This window comes from Hermetia illucens, chromosome 4, assembly GCF_905115235.1.
Source record: "Hermetia illucens chromosome 4, iHerIll2.2.curated.20191125, whole genome shotgun sequence".
Classification (NCBI taxonomy): Eukaryota; Metazoa; Arthropoda; class Insecta; order Diptera; family Stratiomyidae; genus Hermetia; species Hermetia illucens.
The window spans coordinates 26,385,306-26,397,207 of record NC_051852.1 but is presented as its reverse complement, the minus strand read 5'-3'; the positions used below and the strand labels follow the sequence as shown (position 1 = coordinate 26,397,207).

Genomic DNA, 11,902 nt, shown 5'->3' with positions numbered 1-11,902 from the left:
TAAAGTGAAGGTTTTCAGTTAGGAAAGCTTGAGAACTTAATATGAAGGAGGGTTTTTAAAGTCACACAACGTTTGTTCGTTTCCCATTTACATTAAATTTGTAAATTTGAAGAAATGAAAAGCGTCTTGTTGTAACCTTCGACTATTGCTCAAATCTTCAAAAAGGATAATAATCTGGTTTCGACAAGACAATTTTGAAGATATATTTTTTCGATCTGCCATCCACAAGCAGGAGGAAATCGTTTCATAGTTTATTGTAGGCAATCAGATTATCTCACAAGTTGCACCCATCAAACATCTTTATTTGGAAACTCTAAGAAAGTCGTAACAATCTGGAATTAACAGGTAACCCCATTTCTTCAGGATCCATCCGGATCGGCGATTTAAAAGCCCCATGGCAATTGTAGCTACGCAATCCATGGAGTCAATCCGGTATTTAACCATTCAGTTAAAATGCCATCAATGAGATTGGATCATCTGATAGGTACCTCAAAATGGATCCTCATAAAGAATTTTCACTTTTCCTTATAATAATCTTATTACCTTTTCTTGCATTTCAATGAGTAAAGGACTGCAAGCTAACTTAGAATTCCTCTTTTCTCCAAGACTTGAGCCTGTCTTTTTATAATATGCAACTTGTTTTTATCTTTTTTGTTTTCTTACATCCAACAATCATCATTTGTTTTTTTATGTTTACAAGTATTTTCAAAGAACCCTGCTTACGATTTTTAACATGCTATGGTAATCATCGTTTTTCTCAATGTAATCCAACATTTTTTTAGGTTTCTATAGTAACTTGACATAATATAGTTATAGCAGTAACAGCAGTAGAGAAAATAAGGTTTAGGGTACAGCAGCATTAACTCTCCCTTCCATATATATATATTATGTTACTAGTTAAGGGATCCTACTAAAATCGGTGAAATCATAGTCGTGTTGAGTCAACACTTCACTACACTCATACGACGTAAATTAAAATTAGGCGACTTCAGCGTAAAGAGAGGAAAAGCGCTGATCCACCGTAGAAATACTTCAGACCATTGTCTCCACGATAGAACTAACGAGAAAGGAAGCAAGCTCCTATAAACATGGCAGTCTCACCGGTTTGTTGATGGGACCCCGGAAAGTAAGTGTTGGTCGAGTAAAGTAGCCTTAGTAAGGAACCCCAGACATCCTGGTTTTGCGCCGGACGTCCACCAATTCTCTAAAAGATGTCTGGCGGAAATTTTTCTTGCTAAGAATCTAGATTTCCGAGGAATACATGAGAATTGGCAAAATCATTATCTTACAGTTTTTGTAAGCTGAAATAGGCTTTATTTGCAGCCAACCACAGCGCGTTGATTTCATTTTCGTAGCTCTTATCGATTGTAATTTTCGACCCTAGATAGGGGAAATTATCAACGGGCTCGAGGTTGTAATCTCCTATCTTTATTATTCTCACTACATCATCACCATCAACGGCGTAACGGTATCCGCTCTAGGTCTACTTTAATAAGGAACTCCAGACATTCCGGTTTTGCGCCAAGGTCCACCAATTCGATATCCCTAAAAGATGTCTGGCTTCCTGACCTACGCCATCACTTCATCTCAGGCAGGATCTGCCTCGTCTTCTTTTTCTACCATAGATATTGCCCTTATCCATACGGATTAAGTGGTCGCCTCCATATTTAATCAATTCGGCTGTAATTCCATCGGCTCCTAGCGACTTATGATTTTTAATCCGATGAATTACACGGACTGTTCCTTCTGTACTTGGTGGTGGCAGTATTTGTCCGTCGTCGTCAGTTGGCGGGACCTCCAACTCACTGATGTTCATCAAATTACTCAACCCAGTGCTCCAATATGCTCATTCTGTTGGAAATCAGATTTCCTTTTTTGTCTCGGCAGGATGAGCATCGAGGTGTGTAAGGTTCCATCCTGCTGACTTGTTGGTAAAACTTGCCCTCCCTGTACTTTTCGAGTTCACAGACTTATTGGTTGTCCCAGGCTTCCTTTTTCCGTCTGTGAAGTTGCTTCTCCGCTCGACGGAGTTCGTGATCTGCGCGCGCCCGCGTCCTTTAAGAATGCAACATTACTCGGTATGCAGCATTCTTCCGTTCCGTTGCTAGCTTCCATTCATCGTCAAACCAGCCGCTCCGACTCTTTTTGCGACTGGGGCCAAGTATGTTTTTGGCCGTATTTATGATAACGTTCTTCAGGTGATTTTGAAGATCATTCGTTGATGCTTCATCTCCAGGATCTCTGTTGACTGCGGTTATTGCGGCATCCATTTCCCTCTTATAGGTGTTGCGGAGGGCTGTATTGTGGATGGCTTCAGTGTTAACTCCACCTTGATTGTCAGAGGGGATTGTAGGTGGTGTCGTAATTCGAGCTCGGAGCACCATGCCAACGAGATAGTGGTCCGAGTCTATATTGGCCCCCCTATATGTTCTGGCATTCATCAAGGCTGAGAGGTGGCGTATGATTTTGATATCATACTTGGGACAAGCTTCGAGGTTTCGCTCAACTGCCTCGTGGAAGGTATTCTTCTCCGACTCTGCAGTGCTTCCGTGGCTTTTTAACATCGGTTTTCGGTGTAGGGTTGTCAGTCCTACCCAACCCCCAACCTGGAGGACCAGTTGATACAATTTGTTCATTTTTTAGGCGCGGGAGACTCGGCTGCATTCTTTTCCGTCTGCAGTTTTTCATTAAGAAAAAACTCTCGCTGATCACCTCCTGAAGGTAGAGACAGAATTTGGTAGTAGAGCTGTTAGTGTTGGTTCAGCAGGAGTTTAAGGATACAGGTTTCAACTTTCATTCTTTGAAACGTTGAAATTGAAAGCGCCAAATCTCCAGATATTTGTCTAATACTACACGTTGGATCTGGCAGTTTCGAGGATTTGTTCTTAAGTTTCGGGAGCTCTTGCGGACCTGGCGCGACAATTTCGCTCACCTTGAAAAAATTTCTGTGTTCCTCGTGTTCAAACTTCAACTCTACTGAAAACTTTAGCATTTGAACATCACCGATTAGAGAATCTTCTTTAATATTCCTAAGCCATTGCCGCGCTGTTGCCATTACATTAAGTCCATGTCAAAGTAATGATAAAAAGGTAGTTTACCTTAGCGATAGTGTTTCCGAGTTATTCTCGTTTTAGTTTGTGATAATAGTAGTAAAGTTCATAATGGTAACCCATTTGAAAAGTAATTAAGAAGCAATTACATGATCACATTGAGTGTTAAGGGCGTTTTTTCAAGCAAAGGAAGTTAAGACAAATCAATAATGTCGATCGCCTAATAGTTATGAAAGATTTTTACTTGTTTTATATCTTTACGTTCAGATATTTGGTGAGTTGAACAGTAATATTTTGGGGAAGTCAAACAATTTTTTTGTTTTTGGAGAGCTATTACTCCCAATCTACACAGAATGAATTTTACATTTTGCAATAAAGCGTTTTTTCGAATGTCGCAATTGTTGTTATTAAGATTTTATTATCGTAAAGGCGATGGTTTTTTTTAGAAATTAAAATAGCATTGTATACTTGCTGCAAACCCCTTGGTTTCGTTCATCATCTATATACTATGTAGTTAATTTTGAGCTTTTGACTTCAACTGCCAAAAGAGGAATGGTTGTTGGAAGTACCCGGCTTGCGCGGAAAGCGGTCCACAAACATACGTGCGCCTCTCCAGATGGGACCACTTTCAACCAAATTAACCACGTGATGATCGAACGCCGCCACCTCTCAGCCTTGATGAATGTCAGAACATATAGGGGGGCCAATATAGACTCGGACCACTATCTCGTTGGCATGATGCTCCGAGCTCGAATAACAAAATCAGTCAGAATCCCCTCTGACAATGGATGTCGCAATAACTGCAGTCAATAGAGATCCTGAAGACGAAGCATCAATAAATTATCTTCATAATCACCTGAAGAACGTTATCATAAATACGGTCACAAACATACTTGGCCCCAGCCGCAAAAAGAGCCGGAAAGGCTGGTTTGACGATAAATGTAAGCTAGCAACGGAGCGGAAGAATGCTCCATACCCATCATGCGTCCTCTTTAACCTGGCCCTCGAGAAAGTGGTCCGTGATGCTGAGGTAAATGCAAGAGGTACAATCCTCTTAAAGTCCACCTAACTACTGGCCTATGCTGACGATATCGACATCATGGAAAGAACGATCCGAGACGTACAAAGTGCCTTCTTCCAGATCGAACAGGCGGCGCGAGATCTTGGGCTGCACATCAATGAAGGCAAGACAAAGTATATGGTGGCAACGTCAGCACCAAAAACCAACCAACAACATCAAATCGCACTGGTCAAACGGGAAGAATAAAGATAGGAGACTATAATTTTGAGAATGTTAATAATTTATCCTATCTAGTGCCGAAAATCACAACCGATAACAGCTTTGATGATGAAATCCGCGCGGTTGCTGGCAGCCAACAGAGCCTATTTCAGCTTACAAAAACTATTCCACTCGAAACGTCTCACCATAGGGTCAAAGCTTTTACTGTACAAGACAATGATTTTGCCAGTCCTCATGTATTCCTCGGAGACTTGGGTTCTTATCCTCCGAAGAATTGTTGGCCCCGTACATGAGGATGGACGATTCTGTAGCCTACATAACGACGAAATCTATGAGCGATACCATGACCGTGTGGTTGTGGATAAAATCCGGCCCAATAGGTTACGGTGGGTGGGTCACTTAATACGTATGCATGAGGATGATCCAGCCCGGAAAGTCTATAAGGGCAATATCTATGGTAGGAAAAGAATACGAGGTAGACCCTACCTGAGATCGAGCAATGGCGTAGGTCGGGACACCAGGCAGGTTATAGGGATATCGAATTGATGGGCCTCGGCGCAAAACCGGGATGTCTGAAGTTCCTTATTAAGGCAGGCTTAGACCGGATGCTGGTTGTTGCGCCGTTGATGATGATGATTCTCTCCTTGTAGTCTCAAGTGTCTCCGATTTTCCCGGAAAATATACGGAATTAAATAAACAGAAATTAACAGATAACAGAAGCGTGGAACTTTTGAGAGATAGTGATATTTGTTTTCCTCCAAGTTAAAGTAAAGCAGAGAAAACGGTAGTATTCATCTTGAAGAGAAGTTTCGTCATCATCCAAGAAAACTAAAATTTCTCCAGCAGCAAAGTTTCCTCTAGCCAAACCAATAATTGTCTTCCCTTGTAAGAATTTTATAAGGAAGAATCAAGATATATCTGAGACAGTGTTGCTATTTATCACTTATTCGTGTGTGCACATATTTTGCCAGTTAGTGTATTAACACAATAATCAAAATTATTTGAAAGGATCCAAATCACATATAAAACCACTTCCTAATGGTTCCTATCAAACGCAAAAGATCTTTCATTCAATTGACTTTCCAAATACCACTCCAGCAAAACTTGCAAATGAAACTTACCGATCCATTCTGGCGGATAACATTTCCTTCCGCTTTATTATATTATAGATTGGAATATTTCCATTGTTATAGAATTATGCTGCCTTCCGGCAATAACTGCCACTTTACACTAGAATACCGCAACCAGCTAGCGTTTGTTTATCAATTCACAATTCGCATCACTTCATATGGCCATCAAAACGAATATACGGGAAATATCACTAGGAAACGTCAAAGCGACCAGAAACCAGCGCGCAACTTAGGAAATGTCATCCCAATCGGTAAGCGAAACTATTCCAAATTGCAAAATATTGTCTTCTAATAAAACGCTTACCTCGCAACTCAGCAAAAAGATGGCGAGTCTTCGAAGAATGATGTATGGGACGACTCGCTCCTGATCCAGTCGTATGACAAATCGGTAAGATTGGCGAAAAAGGCGCTAGCCAAGAAAATCGCTCGGGCCACGAATAAAAACAAAAATGAATCGTCAGACGGAAGCAGTGTGGAACAGCTATCGCAGGAGCCTACGAAAACTGACTTCAAAGTAGGTGACTATGTACGGGCTACGTACGAAGACGGCATCGATTACGAGGCGAAAATCATATCAATTGATGAAGACAATGAAGAATGTCTCCTCAAGTATGTTGGCTATGAAAATGAACAAACAGTAAAACTGTCGGAAGTAATTCCGTCGTGGGGAAAGAATGCTCGAAAGAAACAATTTGATGAAGCCAAAAAGGGAGAAAAAGTATCAGAACATATGACCGAACGGGGTGCAGACCTTCCTCCGATGTTCGGTCGATTGCCACCACCACCGCCAATGCCACCAAATCTCACTGACGAGGATTCAGAACATCTTTCTGCAATGCTAATGTCCTGGTATATGAGTGGCTACTACACCGGGTTCTATCATGGTCAAAGAATGCAGAAAACCCCTAGAAGAAAGTGAACTGAATATTTGTAATATCTCATGTTTTATTTTTAATAATTATTAAAGAAAGTTTTATTCGTAAATTCCCAATATTGCACTCTATACTTTGTTCCCGTGCGAATTGTTCCAGTCGATGTACCTCTGATAAGTTTTCGCGCAAATTGGACTGGTTTGCTCAAAGGCGACAAGGATGTCTTCTTCAGGAATGTGGGACTGCCTTTTCGTGTCTGCAAGAGGATATGATAAATTTGTGTTGTGCAACTTAGAAGCCTTTACTTTTTTGTGAACCGGAAGCGTAGCGGATCTGCTTCATTGCAACTTCCTTACAAGCGACTCGTATTTCATCACCTGCGGAATGCAAATAAGTGATTTGTTATCCAAGTCTAAGAGGAAAAGTCAATTGTAGAACTTGTAAGGAAGCAGAGTACTATTAATTCAGAGATCTTATATATTTCTGTGAAAAAGTACAAATGACACCCGAAAGGCATATTTTTTCAGCAAATAAACATTCCAAATCCAACATTTTCGCGACGGACTTATAGTTACGGGTGATAATGAAATCTCAAGTTTCAAGGGGGAAATAATTCCTCGTAGTTTATTGCGGCCTTTCGATCCGGATAGCCAATGCGACTATGCTCGGGTTCTAATCGAGATTTATGTGGTGCCTAAACCGTTCCAGTTGGATTACAACCTGCGACGAAGCAACGATGGCGGGTAATTGTGGTGGATATACTTTGTTTAACAGAGGCAACCATATATATTACATTGTTAAGAGCAGAAAGAGCACCCTTTTGGATAGTTTTTTTTATCTAATATAGTGAAACCGATCCCCACCGACCCACTGGACTAGGTTCTACGCTCGTGCCTCTGGCAATAAAAAATTGATGACTAATTACCTATTTGTGCTGCTGGCTGAACCCCTAAATGGTATAAATGGTTGGTTGGTGAATACACAGTCTAAAGATAAATATCCACTGAAACCACAATAGACAGTCCAATTTTTGTGCTTCTATTAGACTCAGATATATATCTGTGTCTCAATGAGACAAATCTGTCCACCTGAATTTGACCTTTTCAGCCAAACAAAACGTACTTATGTCGCCAATTGCCAGTGTTGGACTCCCGGTTCGGTACGTCGTCGGACTACCAACTAAACACGTCCTCATCGTCAGAGAGCTAGCCTAGAACCGTTTGTTAGTTCCCGAACTTTCCCGCCTTATGGAGCCTTCAAATGTTGTCTGGAGAGAGATCCCCTGTGTTTCAATAGAGCAGCTGTCGTCATCCTACCTTTCACAAGAAAAAAAGGGTGATGGACGTCGTCCACAACTCCATTGCAAAACACACAATCCGAAGTCTTTGTTGTCTTTCCAATCTTGTGCAGATAAGTCTGAAAACCTGGTAAGGAAATAGTCAGTCTCACCATACTTCCGATTCAGCCACACACCTAAGTTGCATATGAGCCGCGCAGACCATCTGCCTCTAGTTTAATTTTGCCAAGAGAGTTGCCACTCGTCTAGGGTGCTTGGCCGTTCTTCACGAGTAACCACCCCCCTGGCTCTTCTCCCTTGCTCTTGACGCTCTTTAGCGAAAAGAGCAACGGGGATCACTCCCGCGATCACCATTACGGCCGGTTCAGAGACAGTATGGTACGCAGACGCTACCCGCAAAGCTCCTCGTCTCTTGCGCGAGACGCTTGGGATATACTTCCTTGCCAAGAGAATCAGCCCACACCTCTACGCCGTAGAGCAGGACAGACTGCGTTGAACTCATCAGGAAATGTCGCCTGGTAGACGTAGGACCCCCAATATTTGCCATTAGCCTACTTAACACCGGAACTCCAGCTGCAGCCTTGTTCACTGCTCCTTTGATTTACTTGAAAAAACTCATCTTTGAGTCAAGAGTCACCCCGAGGTACTTTACCGCTGGTTTTGACTCGATTATCAACTCGCCGAACGATAAGGGATGCAGGGTCGGAATTCTCCTAATCAAGATGACTACTTCGGTTTTTTCCAGTACAAGCTTGAAACCATGGGTAGTCATTCGTCCGCTTACACGTCGTATCAATATGCCGAGTCTGCTTTGTGCCTGTTTGACAGTGCGTCCAGCAACAAATGCGACATCATCCCCATAACCGACCAGGCGCGACTCTTCTGGCATGTCGAGTCTAAGTAGACTATTATAGGTAGCTTTCCAGAGATCCGGCCCTAGGATGGGTCCCTGTGCTACCCCCGACGTAACCTCCATCCTCCTCTGACACTAGCGTTTCAAAGAGCAGGTTTCTCAGATAGTCCCTCGATATCAGTGTGCCTAAAAAGGCGTTTCTGACATCAAGCGTTACGAGGAGCACCACTCGTCGAATTTGGCGGAAAATCTTCAATTTTCCTTGTTACATCAGAAACGCCGAAATAAACAAAGATCTACAAATTGAATAAATTGACAAATACATTAAGGACAAAGCACTAAAACTGTACGAAACAATAGACAACCACGGCAAACCTACACTAAAATCCCTACAAATCAAATCACCGATCAAAGAAATATATCCCAGCCTGAGGAAGAAAATGAAACAATCAGACAATCGTTAAGGAAAACAGAAGAAGTCGGCTATCAACATCGCCACAGAGAAAAGGGGAGTAAAGGTGGAACTCACCAGCTCCAGGAATCATCGAACTCCAATTTCTCATTATTTTCTAATCTATGATGGTGATTTTAGGTACATAAAAAACGGCTCATATTGCATGACTTTCGATTTAGCTTGGATAATGGTAAAAAGTTAATCGCCTTACTGCAGAGCATAGGAGCGTAGGTTCCAAAATCGATCAAATTTTCAAATTATAGACAGTGCGAAAGTTTCACAGAAATCGCCGGATCGTGGTGATTTACGCGAATAAAATGTAATTGCTGTAGTCTAAAAAGTGAAACACAGAACGTCAATATTGTTTCATCTACGTGGTTCAATTTCGGCTAGGGATGCCCAAGAAGCATTCGTCCTTTCTCAACTCTCTTTGGTGGTTCAACAAGTTACGGTTCCATCCTACACCATCTGATCTTCGGATGATCCACCCGTTTCAGTTTTCCATAAAGCATAGCGTCCTCGCTACTTTTGTATGCAATTTATCAAGTTTGAGGAAAGGCTTCGCCCTCAAAATTTTGAGGACGGAAAGAAAAAAATACATAGAAGTCAGAATTTTTCTAGAAAATACACTTGAGAATTGCTGCATCGATTGGGGGCTTTTTATTATGTTAGTTAGTTATGTTAGTTATTTTTTACTATCTCAATCAATTAGTTTCAATTGAATGTGATTTGATATAACAATTTACCTGTGAATCCAAATGAGCTCTCTGCTAGTTTATCCAATAATGATTCTGACAATTTTAATGTAGAAGGTAAAAAAGATTTGATTATAGATTTTCGTTCATTCGTGTTTGGCATATCCGTTAGAATCTTTTTTTCAAATCGTCGAAGAAACGCTAAGTCCATTTCCCTGTAGTAAGATAATTTTAATCATTTTGTATCTACATATGAAGACTTCACACATCCAAGAATAGATAAAATTTAAGTTCCCCTATTTTTTAAATTGAAGAAAGAACTGCAAAATACCATGATAGCAATAAAGTTAAATCGAAAAATTTCGACTACATAATTGCCTTAATAATAACTAACAGGAAAAGCAGCCTTACCAAGGCAAGTTTGTAGTTGCCAATATAAAGATATTACTATTATCTTCTCCAACACCATCTAATAATGAAAGAAACTCATTTTTGAATCGTTTCGAAGCTTCATGCTCAGATCCACTGTCTCGTCTGGAAGTCAATGCCTCAATTTCGTCGAAAAATATTATGGACGGTGCATAATATCTTGCTACTTCAAACAAGACCTAATTAATGTGGAAATAAGAAGCTTAATATGCCACATATTTTCTGAATTTTATTTACCCGTATTGTCTTCTCAGACTCTCCGCGCCATTTCGAGATTATCGTACTAGGGCATATTCGGAAAAAAGTTACTCGACCTAAGGTCTCAGTGCACAAAGCTTTTGCAATTAAGGACTTTCCGGTTCCTAAAAAAATTATCAATGAATATAACATATTTTATCAAATTTTAATATATGTGCTGGAATACCAGGGGGTCCATGTAGAAGAACTGATTTCCATGGTTTTATATTGCTTGAAAATAAAGACGGTTGTTCTAGTGGCAATAGAACAGCTTCTTTAATCAAAGATATTATTTTCGTGTTTCCATATATATTTTTCCAGGCCACTCCTAAATCTTTTTTTATTATATCTCTATAAACACATAAACAATAATAATGATATGGCAACCGTTGCTTTAAAATAAATGCACACCTGCAAATAGTCTCGGCCATTTCCTTCCACTCTTGCGAGTAATACTCACAGTCACTCAAAGGTGGATATACCCGCACTCCATCGCCACAATCATGCTGCACTGATTTTTCATGAGAAATTTGCTTTATTTTCAAGCTGTCCGTTAAAGCCAAAGGACTGTCTAATTCAATTATAGTTTCTGCACTAATTTCCTTCCGTGGCTCTGATTTAATGGCTGGTGCTGTTCGTGCCGTAGTTGGGTTCAAAGCAGCTCTTGCGGATTTGAGTTTTCTTGGATTTCTTAGGTGAACTTCAGAATTTCCATCGATTTTTTTGATTATGCTTGGAAATTTTTGAAATTTCATGTGATAATAGCTACAGTATTCCAAATACATTGCATCTAGATCGATGTTATCGCAAATAGTGTACTCTGATTGTAGGTGAGCATCTACTTTAATTGTCTCTGCAGCTTTTTCGTAACCCATATTATTAAGATATTGATGCACTAAGTACAGGATATTGCGTTTTCGTTCAGAGAATGCCCTTTTAGCTTCCTAAAAATTGAATATGAAATAATTCTACATATTCGTGAAATACTTTAATACTTTTAATACTCACTTCTTGAGCCATATTCTCGTAAACAAATCCTCATTTAATAAACAAACTTCATAAGTATTGAATAAAATTAAACTGGCAACTGGATGTTTGAGTTCATAAACAACCTCGTTGCCTAGGTTGATAGACTGTAAACCCTACAACAGCCAAGTCAGGTTTGTCAATACCGTTTAAATTTTCCATTTTTATTTATGCTTGTTTTATCGATTTTCCATCTTTTAAATTATAATTATAAATTCTTAAAAATTCTACAAACACTATTGGTTGGAAGAGGATCTCCAATATTAGCAATCAGTAAACAAAATCACTCACTTAATATCTCATTTTCCTGGTACAAAAGACACGAAAATATGCATATAACTTCAGAGGTCTGATGCAACTCAAAAGGATATGAAAGATGCCTGCTATTAGTACTGAAGAAAGGTAGAGCGAACGATATTACAAAAGTTTGCTGAAATTGGGAATTTCTGATGGCCCGGAAAAAGGTGGAAGGCATTCTTAATGTAACCTCCTTAAGTATCTTAAATGAGACATTGGAGCTTCCTATGAATAACAAATTCTCTAGGCGGCGGCAATATCCAGATATCCGCCGACTATGTAATATTTCCACCTTCATATCTCTACGGAACTATACGGCATA

General features: G+C 40.2%; 2 protein-coding genes across 2 annotated transcripts; one reads left to right on the top strand and one right to left on the bottom strand.

Annotated features, from left to right (window-relative positions):
• The first annotated feature begins 5,543 nt into the window (after positions 1-5,543).
• Positions 5,544-6,411, top strand: LOC119653852 (survival motor neuron protein). Its single transcript, XM_038058899.1, has 2 exons — positions 5,544-5,671; positions 5,737-6,411. The coding sequence occupies exons 1-2, from the start codon at positions 5,657-5,659 to the stop codon at positions 6,337-6,339; spliced, it is 618 nt and encodes a 205-aa protein (XP_037914827.1). The 5' UTR covers positions 5,544-5,656; the 3' UTR covers positions 6,340-6,411.
• Positions 6,305-11,375, bottom strand: LOC119653401 (katanin p60 ATPase-containing subunit A-like 2). The gene is made up of 8 exons (XM_038057965.1): positions 11,266-11,375; positions 10,669-11,201; positions 10,445-10,608; positions 10,258-10,382; positions 10,003-10,199; positions 9,643-9,806; positions 6,598-6,669; positions 6,305-6,548 (listed from the first exon to the last, which is right to left on the bottom strand). Exons 1-8 carry the CDS (start codon positions 11,275-11,277, stop codon positions 6,421-6,423), a joined length of 1,395 nt encoding a protein of 464 aa, XP_037913893.1. The 5' UTR covers positions 11,278-11,375; the 3' UTR covers positions 6,305-6,420.
• Between the last annotated feature and the right edge of the window lie 527 nt (positions 11,376-11,902).

What these genes read in the sequence shown, in the direction of transcription:
- LOC119653401 (XM_038057965.1), bottom strand. An exon ending in TCTTCTACATGGACCCCCTG is followed by an intron (nt 10,383 to 10,444) that starts GTATTCCAGCAC and finishes TAATTTTTTTAG; the next exon opens with GAACCGGAAAGTCCTTAATT. An exon ending in CGCTTCCGGTTCACAAAAAA is followed by an intron (nt 6,549 to 6,597) that starts GTAAAGGCTTCT and finishes ATCCTCTTGCAG; the next exon opens with ACACGAAAAGGCAGTCCCAC.